Source organism: Elgaria multicarinata, chromosome 11 (genome assembly GCF_023053635.1).
Source record: "Elgaria multicarinata webbii isolate HBS135686 ecotype San Diego chromosome 11, rElgMul1.1.pri, whole genome shotgun sequence".
Taxonomy (NCBI): domain Eukaryota; kingdom Metazoa; phylum Chordata; class Lepidosauria; order Squamata; family Anguidae; genus Elgaria; species Elgaria multicarinata.
Window position 1 is genome coordinate 40,307,763 of NC_086181.1, and position 19,196 is coordinate 40,326,958.

At 49.8% G+C, this 19,196-nt stretch overlaps 1 protein-coding gene across 1 annotated transcript; it reads right to left on the minus strand.

Annotated features, from left to right (window-relative positions):
- Window positions 1-953: 953 nt before the first annotated feature.
- METTL3 (methyltransferase 3, N6-adenosine-methyltransferase complex catalytic subunit) lies at window positions 954-17,594 on the minus strand. The gene is made up of 11 exons (XM_063136469.1): window positions 17,467-17,594; window positions 15,891-16,093; window positions 13,817-14,209; window positions 12,366-12,541; window positions 10,593-10,809; window positions 8,516-8,703; window positions 7,244-7,282; window positions 6,798-6,906; window positions 3,678-3,743; window positions 3,451-3,563; window positions 954-1,218 (listed from the first exon to the last, which is right to left on the minus strand). The coding sequence occupies exons 1-11, from the start codon at window positions 17,558-17,560 to the stop codon at window positions 1,107-1,109; spliced, it is 1,710 nt and encodes a 569-aa protein (XP_062992539.1). The 5' UTR covers window positions 17,561-17,594; the 3' UTR covers window positions 954-1,106.
- Window positions 17,595-19,196: the final 1,602 nt, after the last annotated feature.

The window sequence follows — 19,196 nt, forward strand, 5'->3', positions numbered from 1 at the left end:
TAGGGCCTAGGATAGTAACCCTATACCCTACAAAAAGGGAAGGGGAATGCCTGCCTCTCTAGATGTTGTTGGACTACAACTCCCATCAGCCCTCACCATTGACTGGGCTGCCTTGGGGCTGAGGGAAGTTGCAGTCCAACATTTGAAGCGCCACACAGTGCCCATCTGTGCCCCTGGCCACAACCTCCCGCCTCCCTCCCCAAGATGGTTTGGACTTCAACTCCTATTAGCCCCAGGCAGCCTGGGGAACGGTCAGGAGAGGCCTAAGCTGCCTCTCCCGTGCAGTTGTGCTTCCCTGCAGGTGGTTCCTGGCTCTGCCCTGCTCATTTCCCAGTAACGCGCCTGTAGACGCGGAAGGAAAGACGGCCCAGCCAGGGCTTTTCCTGTCCCTCTGCTGCATGGGTGGAGGAATGTGCAACCCACTCGTTCCCATCAGCCTTAGCTAGCAGAGGGAATGGTAGCCATTGCAGTCAAACAGCATCGAGAGCAGGCTTCCCCAACCTGGCGCCCTCCAGGTGTGTTGGACTACACCCCCCATTATCCCCAACCAGCTATGCTAGCTGGGGAGGATGGGAGGATGTAGTTCCACGCCTCTGGAGGGTGCGAAGTTGGGAGAGGCTGCTGTAGAGGATAAGAGATTTTTTAAAATGTATGTATTCATTCCTCCAAGGTGGCCTACATAATCCTCTCCATTTCATCCTCAACAGCAACCCTGTGAGGTAGGTTGGGCTGGAGAGTCTGTGGCTGGCCCAAAGTCACCCGGTGGGCTTCCATGGCCGAGTGGGGATTAGAACCTGGATCTCCGGACTCCTAGTCCAACACTTTAGCTGCTATGCCACACTGGCCTGTCTCTTCCTTATTGTAAGAGGCGGAATGAGAAAATACGGGGGCTGAGGGACGTAAAGACCACATATCGAGGAACACCGGAAAGCAAAGGTTGATTCCCTAACAGCTCTGGAAAAAAAATCCATTTTATTAAAAAACTAAAGATCGCCATACATAGCCTTTCCTTTCTCACTCACGATGCACCATAACAGACAAGTCTTGGTCCATAGCATGGGTGGGTGTCTGTGGGTGTCTTCACCCACCACTCCCCTCCCCTCCCGCTACATGTTCTTGGGCTTGGAGATGATGCCGTCGGGGTACCGCTGCTTGAACTGGGCCACCACGTCTGGGTCCAGCAAGTGGATTCCGTCCAGCTGGTTGCCGAGGGTGATCCTAAGGGGCGAAAGAGGGAGATTACAGGGGGGGGAGAGGCGGCCTTCACGCCACAGGTAGCAGTCCCACCTCAAGGGTTCGTTAAAGGATATACATCAGTGGTGCAACACGTCGAGGCCAGAGGCCAAATCCAGGCCTCCCTGAGCAGCCACGCTCTCCAGCCAGCCCACAACCATTCCTGGCTTTCATGCCGGTTTCCCCCCTCCGTTCTAAAAGGCTAAATCGCCTCTCCTAAAGCTTAGTTGCTGGTAGTAAGAAATTAAGGGCGCAATCCTATGCATGTGGAGACAGGGGGGAAAAATCCTACAACTCCCAGCATGCCCCAGCCAGCTGGCTGGGGCATGCTGGGAGTTGTAGGATTTCCCCCCCGTCTCCACATGCATAGGATTGCGCCCTTAATTCTGTTAATGACTATTTAGAATTCATGGTCCAGTATTCTACCTACATGCTAAAGGTATCAAATCTAAACCTATTAGAACTGCCTGAACAAGCCCTGTTAGAACCTGGCTGTCTCAGGAACTGCCCATCTCATTATGAACCTGCCCAGGTATTTGGATCAGCAGGAAAGGCCTATTGGAAGACACCTGTACCCACCAAGGCCCATTTATCTGGGATGGGTGAAAGAGCTTTTGCCTAGGGTGACCCTATGGAAGGGAGGACAGGGCTCCTGTATCTTTAACAGTTGTGTTGAAAAGCATTCCAGCAGGTGTCATTTGTATATATGGAGAACCTGGTGAAATTTCCTCTTCATCACACCAGTTAAAGCTGCAGGTGCCCTGCCCTCTTTTAAATCTGGCCACAGTATAGCTGCAGTATAGCTCCTGCAGCTTTAACTGCTGTGATGAAGAGGGAATTTCACCAGGTTCTCCATATATACAAATGGCACCTGCTGAAATTCCCTTTTCTATGCAACTGTTAAAGATACAGGAGCCCTGTCCTCCTTTTCATAGGGTCACCCTAGCTTTTGCCTGTGTTGTTCTCAACTGTGGAATGTGCTCTCTCAACAACTACGATCACCGCCCCCTCTCCAAATTGGCTTTTAGAAAGGGTGTGAAGACACATGATTTCAAAGTAGCATTGTAAGCTACGTAGGTGCTTTAATTTCTTAGGCATGTTAAGATAGAAAAAAGTCCTACAGGGTTGTTGTTGTGAGGTTAAAATGGAGATAAGGAGGATTATGTACGCCGCCTTGGGTTCCTTGGAGGAAAGAAGGCGGGATAATAACAACAACAATAATAATAATAATAATAATAATAATAATAATTAATAATAATAATAATAATAATAATAATAATAATAATAATAATAATACAGCTCCCAGCAGGGCTAACTGGGCAATGCTGGGAGTTGTAGGACTTTTTTTTATGTCTCAACATGTATACTATTACGCCCTTGGGCCTGGCCCATCATTGGACTGAGCTTCTCCAAAATGGAATTCAGCTCTTTGGTCCATCTAGCAGGCTGCTCACACGTTTGGTAGACATTTGGAGCCTGAAAGAAAGGGATTAGAATCAGAATAGCAGAGTTGGAAGGGGCCTAAAGGCCATCGAGTCCAACCCCCTGCTCAATGCAGGAATCCACCCTAAAGCATCCCCGACAGATGCTTGTCCAGCTGCCTCTTGAATGCCTCTAGTGTGGGAGAGCCCACAACCTCTCTAGGTCACTGGTTCCATTGTCATACTTCTCTAACAGTCAGAAAACTTTTCCTGATGTCCAGCTGGAATCTGGCTTCCTTTAACTTGAGCCCGTTATTCTGTGTCCTGCACTCTAGAGGATCGAGAAGAGATCCTGGCCCTCCTCTGCGTGACAACCTTTTAAGTATTTGAAGAGTGCTATCATGTCTCGCCTCCGCCTTCTCGTCTCCAGGCTAAACATGCCCAGTTCTTTCAGCCTCTCTCCCGTCTTTCCCACAATAATGGTCAGCAACATGGCTGGCTGTTTATGAGCCTGGGATAGCCTGGGCTTGAAGAAAGATCGGGTCAAGATAAGGGGAAGGGAATCTGGTTGGTTGGTGCCAGCAAGCTTCTTTTAATCAGATCCCCTAAAAGGAAGATCTCATGGAAGAGTACCTCTCTACAAGGAGAGGCGGGGAGAGAGAAGCCTTTCGGAATTTTAAAAACGGAGGAGCAAAGCAGCGCTTCTGAAATCTGGCCTAAAAACGCCGCGAGGGGTCTAAAAACGAGGGATCTGATTGGTGGTTCAGAGACACGGGGTGGTTCGGGGCCCGCTTACCAGTTGGGCTGCACGTTGTGGGGTCTTCCGAAGAGCTCGATCTTGCGGGTCCCCGGTGAGAGACGCTCGATCATGCCGTAGATCTCATCTGGTTTGTGGCTGGTGGAGCGAACCTGCAAAGCGTGGAGAGGGGCAGCATCTTAGGGAGAGTAAATACGGGGATGGGGGGAGGAAGCCACAGGGGACACACGCCTGTGGGGGCGCCGGGCTGGACGTTCCCGCCTCACCTCAGCCACGATGACGTCGCAGTCGAGACCCCGGTTGAACCCCTGGGGGTTTCCTTTCACCCCGACCTGCCCGTGAGAAAAGATCGACAGGTGGGTTAGTCATCACCTGGGTTCAACCTTTCAGCTTGATTTTGATTTTGGAAGTTTAACGCTCTTCCTGCTCCTAACTAAGGGAATTTCACTGTTTTAGAATGGGGGGGTGGGGTGGAGGGAAATGCAAAGAAGCTGGGAATCCACCAAATGATTGGCTGTTAGAGGAAAGGGAATAGAATCCTAGAATAGTAGAGTCGGAAGGGTCCTCAAAGGCCATCCAGTCCAACCCCTTGCGCAATGCAGGAATCCACCTTAAAGCATAACTGACAGATGGTTATCCAGCTGCCTCTTGAATGCCTCTAGTGTGGGAGAGCCCACGACCTCCCTAGGTCATTGGTTCTGTTGTCGTGCTGCTCTAACAGTCAGGATGTTTTTCCTGCTGTCCAGCCGGAATCTGGCTTCCTGTAACTTGAGACCCTTATTCCGTGTCCTGCACTCTGGGAGGATCGAGAAGAGATCCTGGCCCTCCTCTGTGTGACAACCTTTCAAGTACTTGAAGAGGGCTATCATGTCTCTCCTCAGCCTTCTCGTCTCCAGGCTAAACACGCCCAGTTCTTTCAGCCTCTCCTCATAGGGTTTTGTTTCCAGACCCCTGAATGGAGCTGGGAGAAGGGGAACATGGCCACCCCGGCTACCCGAGAGGGCCAGATTCAGCCCTCCGGCTTGAGGCGCAACACCCCTGGAATAAACTGAGGGCTTCTTCAGGCGAGCATTTTATGGCAGGCTCGTGACTGGCCACTCGTGCTTCTTGGCAGGGCATTTTGACGATGAAGCCTTCCTCCCGCTCCTTCTGCTCTGTTTTCCGTCACAAAATGAGCCTCATCAAATCCGATATATATTTTTTTGGCTATAAAGAAACTCGCCGCTATTTTTCGCTGTGGGCAGGCGAAGCCGCATGGTTAAAAAAAAGCTACACGGCTGCTGCTTGCTTCCTCTTTCTTTCCCGTGCGAAGAAAGAGGAAGCTGTTCGTTCCTATTGTGAGACAGAATCAGGAGGCAGGGCGACGGCAGGGAAACACGATTTCCCCCCGTCTGATGATTCTTGGAGCAAGTGGTGCCAATTGAAGTGCAGACGGCTTTGTTAGGCATCGTATCTTGCAATGTTCATCAAAAGGGGGGGGGGGGGGCTGTTGTCTGCAGCCAGCAGCCTTGGGTCACTAGGTGAGATTATTGCCTGTGGCCAGCATCCTAGGGACATACAGCACTAGGGGTGTGCACGGACCCCCCGCTCCGCCCATAGTCCGCTCCTCTTCGTCGCGGAGCTCCAGCTCCGAATCGGAGCTCCGCAGTAGAGGGGAGTGGTGCCAGGTAAGGCCCCCCTCACTCCTCTCCCTTACCTGCAGAGACCAAGGGGGAGGGGGGGCCTTACCTGCATCTGTCCGCGGTCCCTCGGCTTCTTCAATTGAGCCCGTGGCTCAATTGAAGAGGCCGAGGGACCACGGACGGACGCAGGTAAGGGAGAGTGGTTTACCTGGCCTTCCCGCCGCCGCCGCTCGTGCGGCGACGGCGGGAGAGCCAGGTAAGTGACCAAGGGGGAGGAGGGCCTTACCTGTGTCCATCCGCGGTCCCTCGGCTTCTTCAATTGAGCCTGTGGCTCAGCCGCGGGTTCAATTGAAGAAGCCGAAGGACCGCAGACGGACGCAGGTAAGGGAGAGGAGGGAGGGGGGATTTACCGGGCCCTGCTGCTGTCGCTGCATGGGCGACAGTGGCAGGGCCCGGTAGACCCCACTTACCTTTCTGGTGGAGCAACGGATCGAGGCGAAGGATCCGCCTTCACCTCGATCCTCTTCACCACGCTCCGCCGGCCCCCCAATCCTCTTCGCTGCCGCCTTAAGGGTAGGCGGAGCCTCCCGCTCCGCTCCTGCTTCTCCGGTTCGAGGAGAAGCGGAGCACATCCCTATACAGCACCCAGGGTGGGTCCTCCGACACCCCCTCGGGCAAAGCAGAAAGATGTGGGTCTGATGACACTGCAAGTGTCTCAAGGTTTGTTTGTTTTTTGCAGCCCGCACGTCAACTCGGTGCGGGTTGAGACCTAATTCCATAATCTACCTTTTTCAAACGACCTGGGTGTTCAAGCTTTTCTTGGCAGAGGAAACAAAGGGGCAGATGGGATGGGGAAAAGCCTGGAGCATTTCTCACTTGTCTTCGCCATGAGGACTAGCAGCTTGCTCTTTTTTTAAAAATAAAATTAAAATCTCTTCTGCCAAGACTCTTGTTCATGCATTGGTTATTTCTTGGTTGGACTACTGCAACCTTCTTCTCTCTGGCCTTCCTTCTTCTCACATCAGTCCGTTGGTTTCTGTTCACCACTCTGCTGCTAAGATCATCTTCTTGGCTCGCCGCTCTGACCATGTTACTCCACTTCTGAAATCTCTTCATTGGCTTCCAATTCACTTCAGAATCCAATATAAACTTCTCCTGTTGACCTTCAAAGCTTTTCACTGTCTAGCTCCTTCCTATCTCTCCTCTCTCATCTCACACTATTGCCCCGCTCGTGCTCTTCGCTCCTCTGATGCCATGTTTCTCACCTGCCCAAGGGTCTCTCCTTCCCTTGCTCGGCTCCTTCCATTTTCTTCTGCTGCCCCTTACGCCTGGAACGCTCTTCCACAACATTTGAGAACTACAAGTTCAACCGCAGCTTTTAAAGCTCAGCTAAAAACTTTTCTTTTTCCTAAAGCTTTTAAAACTTGATTTTGTTCTGACTTTATACTGTTAGTTTTACCCTACCCAGTGCCTGTTTGCATTCTCTTCCCCTCCTTATTGTTTTACTATGATTTTATTAGATTGTAAGCCTATGCGGCAGGGTCTCGCTATTTACTGTTTTACTCTGTACAGCACCATGTACATTGATGGTGCTATATAAATAAATAAATAAATAAATAATAATAATAAATAAAGATAAAAAGGCAAATTCCTACACTGTGAAATATCTGGACCTGATGGCTTCTACATCGATGGTGAATCCTGCCTGAGGCCCCCACCTGTCCCTTCGGGACTCCGAAACCAACCGCCCAGCCCCCGAATTACCAAGCAGTGTTCCTTGCCGTGGTTGAGCCAGTGGCCTGTGCGCCCCGTCCGGATAATGCGCTGGAGCTGGTTGGTTTTCACCCAGATGATCTCATCCACCCTATCATACCTGGGGAGGATGTTGGGGGCAGCGGGGAGGGGGGGGTCAACAGCAGGGAGTCAGAGAATGTGAGGAGAAGAGAAACCATAGAGAGCAGTCAACATTCATTCATGTATTTAAAACATTTCCTGGCCAACTTTCAGGGCAGGCGCCCTCCCAGGGCCACTTACGGTAATAAAATCCATAAAAACAGTTGAAATATTAGAAGCCCTAAAAACATCAAATACAATAAAATAGAGAGAAAAAACAAAGAAAAGCCAACGATAAAGCCAGCAGCAAAAACCACAACAGTGACGGCTGTCCTATCAAGGGAATGATACACAGACGCCGGCCAGGTCGTACTCACCCCCAAAGATTGAGGCACTCTCGGCCCAGTTCCATGGCCCTGATGGGGAAAGATGGAGAGAAAAGGAGCTTTCTGAGAAACACGACAATTACTTAGTGCTTTCACGGTCAAATCAATGCCGAGCGCGTAGGAGGAATGCTGTGGCCGTGAAGCTCGACTTTGAGCCGGTTGCCATCTCTCTGCCTAAACTAGCCCCCCGGGGTCGTTGTGGGGATAAATGGGGAGGGAGAAAGGCACCCGCCACCCTGAAATCCACAGGATACAGGGCAGCCCATTTACTAACAGAGACTGGCCGGCGAGATCACATCACACCAGTCCTTTTACAACTTCATTGGCTGCCAGTCCAGGTCCGGGCCCGATTCAAAGTGCTGGTACTAACATACGAAGCCCTAAACGGCTTGGGGCCAGGTTATTTGAAGGAACGCCTCCTCCCATATGTACCTGCCCGGACCTTAAGATCATCCAAAGGGGGTCCTTCTCTGTGAGCCCCTGTCAAAGGAAGTGAGGCAGGTGGCTACTAGGAGGAGGGCTTTCTCCGCTGTGGCACCCCAGCTGTGGAACGAGCTCCCCAGAGAAGTCCGCCTGGCGCCTACACTGTGTTCTTTTTGTCACCAGCTGAAGACCTTTTTATTTTCTCAGTATTTTAACACCTAAATTTAAACTTTGCTGTTTTAATTCTGTGTTTTAATTCTATATCAATCTCTGCTGTGTGGTTTTATCCTGGTTGTGCTTTTTATATTGTATTTTGTATTGGGGTTTTTAGATTGTTGGAGGTTTTATTATGTTCTTAATGGTTTAAATTTTTGTGAACTGCCCAGAGAGCTTCGGGTATTGGGCGGTATAAAAAATGTAATAAATAAATAAATAAATAAATAAATAAATAAGGGCTCAAAGGTTCGTATGTTGGCGTTACGTCAGCCTTTTTTCCTACCCTGTGCCTGCTTACCCTACCCTGTACCTGTTTGCATTCTCTTCCCCTACTTATTGTTTTACTATGATTTTATTAGATTGTAAGCCTATGCGGCAGGGTCTTGCTATTTACTGTTTTACTCTGTACAGCACCATGTACATTGATGGTGCTATATAAATAAATAATAATAATAATAATAATAACCAAGGGCCCTCCAGAGGCACTGGACCAAATCCCATCATCCCCAGCACCTCTGGAGGACACTCGCTTGGGGGAAGGCTGGCCTAGGTTTTCCCCACACCCGTCTCTTCTGTCGTTCCCCCAGTCCCGGGTTGGCCCGGCCTCCCCAGCTTCTGGCGTACCTTCCGGTGACCCACAGAAAGAGGAACCCGTCGTCCTGTAGCACGGGGATGTTGAGGCGCCTCATCTCGTCGTCCGTGAGCGTCCCGTAGGGCAGCTCCATGTGGATGTCCCAGGGCGGGTCGGCCATCACCACGGCGAACTTGCCCAAGATGCTGACGTCCAGGTAGCGGATGTCACAGCAAATCCACTGCCGGCAAGCCAGAGAGAAAATGCACGGGGGACCACGTTAGAGGACGTGGAGCCGAGATGGGCAGAAGGCACAGCTCTAGACGCTTTGGACTTCAGCTCCCAGAACCCCCTGCCAGCGTGGCCAGTGGTCAGGGATGCTGGGAGTTGAAGTCCAAAGCACCTGGAGATCTCCTTTGGCGTAGAGGGTTCCTGTTTTCTGCTACCGTCCCAAAAGGCAACACCCCAAATTTGACAATTAAACCCCAACACATTTTGCAGAGAGGACATTGAAGTGTTTTATCTCATTTGCATACATTTGCATAATTGATCTTTAAAAATTCTATCCTGCTCTGTCTTCAGGATAAGCTACGCAAAAGGCTGTGAATTTAGTTATCGGCTGCAGAAATGCTGAAACGGGGCGCTTTTCTTTCGCTATTAAAAGACAAATTGCTCGTCTTCATGGCCAAGCAGAGGAACTGGGAAATTAGGATGAGCAGGGGTGGAAAGAAGGTGGGACGGGAAGGGATGAGAGACTTTGGGGGGGGGGGGGGTGTTTGCTGGAAGACAGGATAATGGGTCTTGGGTGCTTTATAGACCTTCCACGTGCCTTATTCTCATAGTGGATGACAGATAAGGGCCCTGTTCCAAACAGAATACTGAAAGGACCTCGAGCGTTCGCGGCATCAATCAGGACACCTTCACCAGATGACCTCAAGGATCAGATGCATCTTTTATTTATTTGATCTAGGTTTTACCCCCATGCAAATGTCTGCAAAAAGGCTTTTGCAGCTGTCGGTAGGTTAAATGATGCAAAAAATATGCAAATATAGGCAAAGGAGCTTGATCTGCATAGCCCATTCAAAAATATAAATATACATGTACACATCATCCAACTCGTTCTTCCTTGACACCCCTCCCCCTCTGCCTAGCTGTCGCTTGATGCCGGGATGCATGACGGCCAAGCGCTCCCACCTCAACACTTGTCACTGCTGTGGCATTATCCCACAATTGATTATCTTGTATATGTCTGCATTAGTATATCTGGTAAGTAGGGAATGTTAGAACTGAGTGGGTGTGGTTTATCATGTATTAGGTGGGGTGTGTGTGAAGGAGTATATAAGGAGAGTGTTGGGAGTTTGTGAGTGTGTGTGTGTGTGTGTGTGAGTGAGGGGAGTTGTTTTGTGGCAGAGCAAGAAGAGTTTGGGTTCTAGGGACTTAGGATTGGTGTGAAGGCAGTGCGGAGGTTAGTGTGTGGACAGTTTAGATTAGGCAGGATTGAAAGTATTATATTTTTATTTAAAGCTTTTAAATAACAACACACTTATTATTATATTGTTAGCTAGGTTGACCCTATGAAAAGGAGGACAGGGCTCCTGTATCTTTAACAGTTGCATAGAAAAGAGAATTTCTGCAGGTGTTATTTGTATATATTGAGAACCTGGTGAAATTCCCTCTTCATCACCACAGTTAAAGCTGCAGGAGCTATACTAGACTTACTGGATTTAAAAGAGGGCAGGGCACCTGCAGCTTTAACTGTTGTGATGAAGAGGGAATTTCACCAGGTTCTCCATATATACAAATGACACCTGCTGAAATTCCCTTTTCTATGCAACAAAGATTCAGGAGCCCTGTCCTCCTTTTCAGAGGGTCACCCTAGGTTAGCTACCCAATACCATGTGTCCGCTTGGCATTATTTACCTGCCTTACAGTTATTAAACACCCACACCAGATTATACCCACGGTATATTCAGAGAGATCCAATATTAAACCTGTTTCCCTCAGAGCTAGGGGAAAGGTTTTATTTAACTCTCCCTCAGGTTTTCAAGGGCTGGCGCTTGGCCTGAGAAGGGTTTATGCGACGGGCCTAGTGGAAGGGTTTGTTACTTCGCAACCGCCAACGCCCGGTACCTGAGGGGGGAAGAGACGGTCGACGCTGGAGTCCCTTCCAACCGCCTGGGGCAGCGCCAGCTCCTGGCCTGCGCTGAGCTCCCGCCCGCAGGGGGCGTCCAGGTCGGCGCAAGCGTCGATCTCGTAGTGCACGTATTTGCAGGTGTCCATGTGGAAGCAGGTGTTGAGGAAGGAGCAGTCGCCCAGCGACTCGTCCGTGTGCTTGTTAATGATGCGGCTGGAAGAAGAAGACAACATTGACAGCTGCCTCAGTAGCAACGCATCTTCAGCGCCTTCCAAATCGGTCCCCGAAGAAACACACTTCTCCCACAAAGCCATGGGTTCAACCTCCCTGGTGCCCATGGCGGATGTGTTGGGACTACAACTCCCATCACCCCTTGGCCATATTGGGGGGTGATGGGAGGTGTAATCCAACACATCCAGAGAGCTCCAGGTTGGAGAAGGCTGGCCCAAATGGGTTTTATAAAATATTTATTACATCCTTTTCGGTAGTGGCGCCCACCCTTCTGTTGAAACCCCACTGGCTTCTCCGAAGTGGGACTTCATTTCCCTGCCTGGAACTGGACGTGCAACTCGGGGCTTCTGGTTTCCAGTCACACATGAAAGAGAACTTAATTTTAAGAGACTTCATTTTTTTCTTCCTCTTCCCTTCCCATTCCACTTTCCTTGTGTGCTGTTCCCCTTTTAGATTGTAAGCCTGCAGGCAGGGACAGTCTTGGGGCTCATCTACACCAAGCAGGATATTCCACTATGAAAGCGGTGTATAAAAGGCAGGAGCCACACTACTGCTTTATAGTGTTATTGAATTGCACTGACAACTGTTGGGGCCCATTGACACATACCATATACCACTTTCATAGTGTTATATCCTGCCTGGTGTAGATGTGTCATGGGCCCCAACAGTTGTCAGTGCACTTCAGGACCACTATAAAGCAGTAGTGTGGCTCCTGCCATTTATATTTTGTGAACCGCCCAGAGAGCTTCGGCTATTGGGCAGTATAAAAATGTAATAAATAAATATACCGCTTTCATACATCTTTCATAGTGGAATGTCCTGCTTGGTGTAGATGAGACCTAGGTTTACATGTTATATGTGAACCATTCCCACATCCCTTTTTCGCTAAGGGGTGGGTGAAAAATACTTTCAAGAAAGAAAGAACCAACCGATTCAAACTCATTTCCCTTCCTGGAGAACAACACATAGGCAGCTGCCTTCTACTGGGTCAGACTATTTATATTGTATATTTTATTTTATTGACTATTTGCATTTATATCCTGCCTTTTTTCCTCTAAGGAACCCAAGGCAGCATACATAATCCTCCTCCTCTCCACTTTATCCTCACAACAACAACCCTGTGAGGTAGGTTGGGCTGAGAGTCTGTGACTGGCCCAAAGTCACCCGGTGGGTTTCCATGGCCAAGTGGGGACTAGAACCCAGATCTCCCAGCTCCCAGTCCAACACTTTAGCCACTACGCCACACCGTCCACCTATCCTAGTACTGGCAGCGGTGTGTTGAAGATAGACCTCCAAATGTTTTGCAATTCAGTTCCCAGCATTCCTGACCATTGGCCATGCTGGCAGGGGCTTCTGGGAATTGAAGTCCAAAACATCTGGGGATCTAGCTTCTGTCCACCCTTGGCCTACAGTTCCCTGCTCAAAATCCCCAGAAGTTGCAAAAACGCCCGCGCACCCCTTCCCAAACTACCTGCTGTGTGTGTGTGTGTGTGTGGTGTGCGAGGGCCACCAGCAGCTCCCCTCCTCCCAGAGCTCACCGGAAGTGCAGCTTTCGGCAGGGCCGTTCGGCATCGTTGGCCTTCATGCACTCCTCCTTGGTGCCGTAGTCGCAGAACTCCTGCACCTGAGCCCGGCCCCGCGAGCGGAACTTCTCCACAATGGACTGCTCCTTGGCCGTCGTCGTGTTCAGCAGCTCCAGGATCTCCTGGCTCACCTGGAAAGGCAAGGAGACTGAGCCCAAGTGGGTGGAAACAAAGAGGCCCAAGGTCCTAGCCCTCATGGTTCCAACTGGGCTACTTTTGTCCCCATCCACATTGCGTGCAAACGAGGGCAGGCCTTTCCGGGTGGTGGTTGTTTTGCAGAACGAGGGATATTGGGTCACGTTTCTAGCAGGATATCCTTAGGGAGAGGAAGCACTGCTGAGGACGGCCTTCATGAAGGCTTCTCCTCCCTCACCTGTTACCACCAGCAGCCCTTTCAGCAGGCCCTTCAGAGGGAGAGGCGGAGGGAAGAGGGAGCCATTCCGCCAGCCCTGCTAAAAGACTCCTTCATTTTTTTTCCTTTTCCCTCCTCATCCCGTTTTCCTCGTGTTTTTGTCCAGTTTTTCCCCCATTCAAAAAGGTGGAAACACTTCTAAAGCTTAGACTTAATGGTTCCCAAACTTTTTCAGGTAACCGCCCCCTTGGTTCCACAAACTCATGCTCAGTGCCCCCTACCCTACACTATAAAAATCATTATTCAGAATAGTGGTTTTCAACGACCCACTAAGGAAGATAATAACAATAAAATTCAAAACAGTAACAATTAATTGAATATTTATTCAAAATCCAATTACATTTTTTTAGTTCATTCAGTTAAACATAACTGATGAACTTGATCCAGTGATATCATCTTTTCAAAGTCTGATAGCCATTTAGCAAGAATGTTAGATATCGCATTTAGTAACTAGCGTAGAGTACCTCGCTATTCTGTAAATTCTTAATGTGATGGATGGGCTTGATGAAGTGATACCAGTTTCCCAATGTGTGGTTTAAAGTCACTTAACTTGAGTCTTAAATCACCACGTTTAGTAAACTGGAGTCGATTTCTTTGCTTGGAGAGAAGTAGTCAGACCACAGTAAAACCACATCCCACCAAATATGATGTTGGAAATGCAACCAGGGGCTTCTGAACCACTCTCCATAGTGCAGGAGAGCGATCAGAAATGTCCTTCTGTAACCAAAACTCCTGGTACAGAAAAGACCACCTCGAGCGCCCCCCGCCGCCCCTTTGCCTCTTAGCGCTCCCCTATGCAATCCCACCCCACCCCCCAAGGGGGCAGTACTGCCCACTTTGGGAACCACTGAGCTAAAAGACGCTGGCATTTTTGGCTCCTCCCCTTTAGCCCCGCCCACCACTGGACCGCGGCCCCCAAGAACGTCTCCGCAATGGAATTCGGCCCTCGGACTGCAAGAGGTCCGACACCCTCGCCTGCCACAAACCTCTCTACCTTCTTGCTCTGCTGCTCCTTTGTGGACTGCTGGCTTAACAAGCTCTCGATCTCGAGGTCCAGGTCCGAGGCCTGCTTCCGAGACTTCTTGGGGGGCTCTTTGAGGGGCTCTGAAGACGCCAAGGTAGAAGGGGAGGCCACGGAGGCAGACGCCCCAGCGTCCTGCTCCGCCCGCCTCTTCACCCCTCCGCCCCCGGCGCCTTCCGCCGCGCCCTTCTTCTCGGCCACGGCGCCCATCATGGCGGAGAGCTTGGAGTGGTCGGCGTAGGTCACCAGCATGGGCAGGTCGTCGTCGTCATCCTGCAGGAGGCCCCGTTTCACCTCAATGAGCTCCTGGGCCGCAAACTTCTGGAGGAGGCTCTCCACGCTCCGCTGCGTGGCAGGGGCTTCGGGCTGCAGGAGGAAGAACAGGCCAATCAGAGGGGCGGGCGGCATCACAGCAGTGGCCAATTGGCGAGGCAGCCCTGTTGCCCCCAGAATGCAATGGGAAGAGGAAAAGGCCACCAGGGGAGAATCCAATGGTGCCCGCTAGTGGCGGACCTGGCTGCAAATTTTGGTCCACCAATTTCATTCCACGAGCAGCTCCTGCTACTTGCAGAACGATTTAGCACTCCTGGGGGCAAGCCCCGAAATGAGAAGAAACCCTCGTTTCTGGAAGGGGGCAGGTGGACGGAACGCCCTTACGCCTTTCCACTTGTTTGGGAACCAAATTGTTGATCTGGAAGCAGTAGAGGCCTCGTGCGGAACGGAATTGGCGGGGCTGGCCCCGTGAGTAAGAGCAGCATGGGATTCTGCCCCAGGAACCACCATGGGCAATGGTCAAGAATGCTGGGAATTGTATCACCATAAAGCCTGAAGACCACGAGGTTGGAGAAGGCTGCTGTAAGCAATGCTCAGCGAAATAGAACAACGGTCCAACCGGGCATTGGGTCAGCAGCTTCCTAGGTGTTAAAACGCTATGCTACGACTACAACCTGACTTTAACGCAGCACAACCGCAGAGATGAGAAGTATGCACAGCGCTGTACAGGCACGGCCTGCGTGAAATGATCCCACAGTTCATCGAACATTGCCTATAGGGCACGAAGCCCTGCTTAAGCAATTGTATACAGCTGCAAGGTCATAAAGATGCATAACTGGGAATCTCCAAAGCAGTTGGCTGATAACATCTGGGAGACTATGATTTAGACGGCTTTTAAAGGGGGTTGGATCAATTCCTGGAGGCTATCAATGGCTACTAGCCCTGATGGTTATGTGCTATCTCCAGTACTCAAGGCAGTAAGTCTGTATGCACCAGTTGCTGGGGAACATGGGCGGGAGGGTGCTGTTGCACTGTGTCCTGCTTGTTCATCCCTGGCCGATGGCTGGTTGGCCACTGTGTGAACAGAGTGCTGGGCTAGATGGACCCTTGGTCTGATCCAGCATCAGGGCTCTTCTGTTCTTACGTATAAACTTGCTCTACAAGAGCAGCGACCTAAGAATTCCAATTTTAAGAAAGGTATCACAGCACTGTGGTTTCCATTTATTTCCTGTGCGAAGGCCTTCAAACTTGTGATCAGATTCCACACATCAGATGCTACACAACTTTTATTTTTATTCTTTCGTAGTTGGGTATTTTTGTTCTAGTGATAAACTAAGAATTATAATCAGTGAATTTCTTTTGTTAGCGATCTCCTACGTCTTTCTTTTTCATTGCCTTTATTTTTAATTTTTTTTATTACAAAATAAACTAAAGTTTCAGAGGCAGGGTGGAGGGAAAACCTCACCCACAGTCATATCTATATCTGCAGATATCTGTAGATAAAATATTACTGCAACAAGTGGATCTGTCTTGCTAGGGATGTTGCAGAGGATGTTAAAAGATAGATACGGATATAGATAAAATGTATCTGCAGCAAGGTGGACTAGTCTTGTTCAGGATTCTGCAGAGGATGGCGAAGTTTCCACGCCAATTCCCAAATCCCTCCGCGGTCCCTAAATATGAACGGACCCAACAGGAAGAACACTGAACGCCCTAAGATGAGGACAGGGCCAAGGAGGGCCTGAGGCAGCAGCGTTGCTGCCTTGCTGCTCACCGTGGAAATGGCGTGGCAGATGGACAAGGCATCCGTGGGCAGAGCCAGCCCGAGGTCTGAGAGGTGATGAAGGAGTTTCTTTTCAAGCTCAGGGTCAGCCACCAGGTCCCCCGGCTCCGTGGCGCTGCTGGGGGTGATGGACGAAGGCACCGGGCTGTCGCTGCGGAAGGGAGGAGTGAGTGCCAGCTCCGGGTTCCTGAGGTCTGGGAGAAGGGGGGCATTATAACAATGTCCACTTGGAAAAGGTGGTCTCGTCTTTTTACTTCTCCTCCTCTCCACCCCAAATCCCATCTTTTGTTGCCTCTTTCCTTTCCTCGACCCACCCGTTGAAATTTTGTATCCAGCGTTTTGGAAGAGCAGCCCTGCTGCTGGATCAGACCAAAGCCTAGCATCCTGTTTCCAACAGTGGACAGCGCGAAGCTACCATCCTCTGGCGTTCAGAGGTAGACTGCTGTTGTACAAGGAGGTTCCATCCGGCCCAGGTCAGGAGGCTGGGACGTCTCCCTAAGCTGAAGGGCTTGCGTCCGATTCTGATTCACGCTCTCTTCCCCTGCTGAACCCTACGAAATTGGGTTGGCACTAGATCCAGCACAGACAAAAGATGTTTTTTCTTCCCACAGCCATAATCAACTCACCACAAAGGTCAGCTGTGGAAGGAGGACCTTAGCTCTGTGGTTGAGGACGTGTTTTGCACAATCTCTGGGATCTCCAGTTGAAACAACCTTCCCCAACTTGGCACCCTCCAGACGTACGGGACTACACCCCCTTTGTCTGAGCTTCCTGGAAGCACCTGCTTCGCCACTCCTGTACTAGAATCATAGAATTGTGAGATTGGAAGGGACCACAAGGATAATCTAGCCCAACCCTCTGCAGGAAAACCCATTAAACTATCCATGAGAGGTGGCTGTCCAGCCTCTCTTAAAAACCTCCAGAGATGGAGAACTCACAACCTCCTTACATAGACTGTTCCACTGTTGTACAGATCTTACCACCAGGAAGTTTTTCCTTACATTTAATCAAAATCTAGGTAGCTGTAACTTATACCCATTATTTCGGGTCCTAATTTCTGTGGCAATGGAAAATAATTCTTGACCATCTTCCTTGTGGCACCCTTTGATGTACCTGAACACTGCTAACCTGTCTCCCCTCAGTCTTCTTTTGTCCAGACTGAACACCCCAAGTTCCTTCAGCCTGTCCTCATAGGGCATCCCTGTATCATCTTTGTTAAAGACCCACCTCAGGCTGAGCCTCATCTTATATCCTTAGCCACGGTGCCTAAATAGATCTTCCATGTTCAAAGGCAGTGAGCCTCCTGGGGATCAAACAACAGAGGAAGAGGGCTGCTGCCTCAGTGTACTGCTTGCAAGTTTCCCGGCTGACCTCTGTTGGAAACAGGATACTGGGCTGGATGGGCCAATTTTGGTTTAATCCAGCAGAGCTCCACTTCTGTCCTTAACCCCACATAGTGTCCTGTCCCTTGCCCTCCCTGATGTTTTCTGACCCTCTTTTACATAGCCCACCGGTGACCTTTGACCTCCCATCCAAACACCACCTTCCTCCCCTGCTGCCTCCTCACCCAAGGGATCCTGCTTGCGCCTCCGCTGCAACCGCTCCCGCAGCGAGTCCAGCTGCTTCTTGTGAGCCTGGATCGAGCTCCATGTATCCGACATCGCCCCGGCGAACCGGGCAGCGGCTATAGTAACAAAGAGGACCAGGCAAGGAACCGGAAGTATCGCCTGGGGGACGGGAATAAGGAACGCACACTTCCGCTCCATGCCTTCACTTTGAAGCTCTCGAGTGAATCTGGCAGGGAGGCTGAGGGCAAGCAGCCATTCTAGCTCAGGGGTTGAAGCTCAGGCAGCCATTTTTGTAATGGGTTCATTTTTTTATTTTATTTTTTGGTCTATCTAATTTTTAAAAATAATTACACCACGGGTAGATTTCCAGATGTTTAGGACTTCAACTCTCAGAAGCCCCTCTAAGCATGTCCAATGGTCAGGAATGATGGGAGTTGATGTCCAAAACATCTGGAGAACTGTCTGCACACCCCTGCCTTATGCCAGGGATAGGCAAACGCATGCCCTCCAGTTGTTTTGGACTACAACTCCCATCAGCCGCAGCCAGCATGACCAATGGCCAGGGGCAACGGGAGTTCTAGTCCAAAACATCTGGCGGGCATTCGGTTACCTTACATACTATAGACATAAGAAAGACTATAGAAATTATTAAAGAGAACTGTGAGGTTATTTCTAGGATCCTCAGCTATTATTATTATTTATTACATTTATATACTGCTCTGCAATTTTATATACTTCCGCAGGGGAAATCCCATTGAGCTGTATGGGGCTTCCTTTTGAGTAAATATGCTCAGGATGGGGTTACAAGGGTTCCTTCTGCATTACACTTTGTACTGAGGTGCCAATTAGTGTATTCAATTGGCAGCCAGAAGATGAGGAGACATGGCTCATTGGTAGATCACTCATTTTGCATGCAGAAGGTCCCAGGTTCGAGGTTTGGCATCCACAGGTATGGCTGGAAAAAAATCCTGCCTCAAAGCCGGAAGGGTTAATGCCTGTCAGTGTCAAAAATACTGGGCTACATGAACTCATGGTCTGAGTTGGTATAAGGCAGTTTCCCAAGATCCTATACATTGGCCGTTGGACGTTGATGTCTCCGAAAGGGTATTAAACAAATTCATGCAAGAGTAGGGTGACCATATGAAAAGGAGGACAGGGCTCCTGTATCTTTAATAGTTGTATTGAAAAGGGAATTTCAGCAGGTGTTATTCGTACATAAGAAGAACCTGGTGAAATTCCCTCTTCGTCACAACAGTTAAAGCTGCAGGTGCCCTGCCCTCTTTTAAATCTGGTCACTCTAGTATAGCTCCTGCAGCTTTAACTGTTGTGATGAAGAGGAAATTTCACCAGGTTTTCCATATATACAAATGACGCCTGCTGAAATTCCCTTTTCTATGCAACTGTTAAAGATACAGGAGCCCTGTCCTCCTTTTCATATGGTCACCCTACTTTAGTAATTACTCCCCAGATTCACTATTTGCAGTAGTTTACCCTCTACCGGTTAGGGAAGCCACCACACTTGCGGGTCTTCTCAGTGTTTTATTTGCCTTCATGCTACGCCTTGCATCATCCACACATAGAAAGGGGCCATGCCAGGGAGTCAGGGAGGGAAGAGAAAATAATTTTCCTTACCTAGAAGACAGAGTGTTCATATGGTCACCCTACCCTATGCAAGATAGATCAGTTGCCACTTGGAGAAAAATAGAACCTCCATCCCTAGAGGTACCGG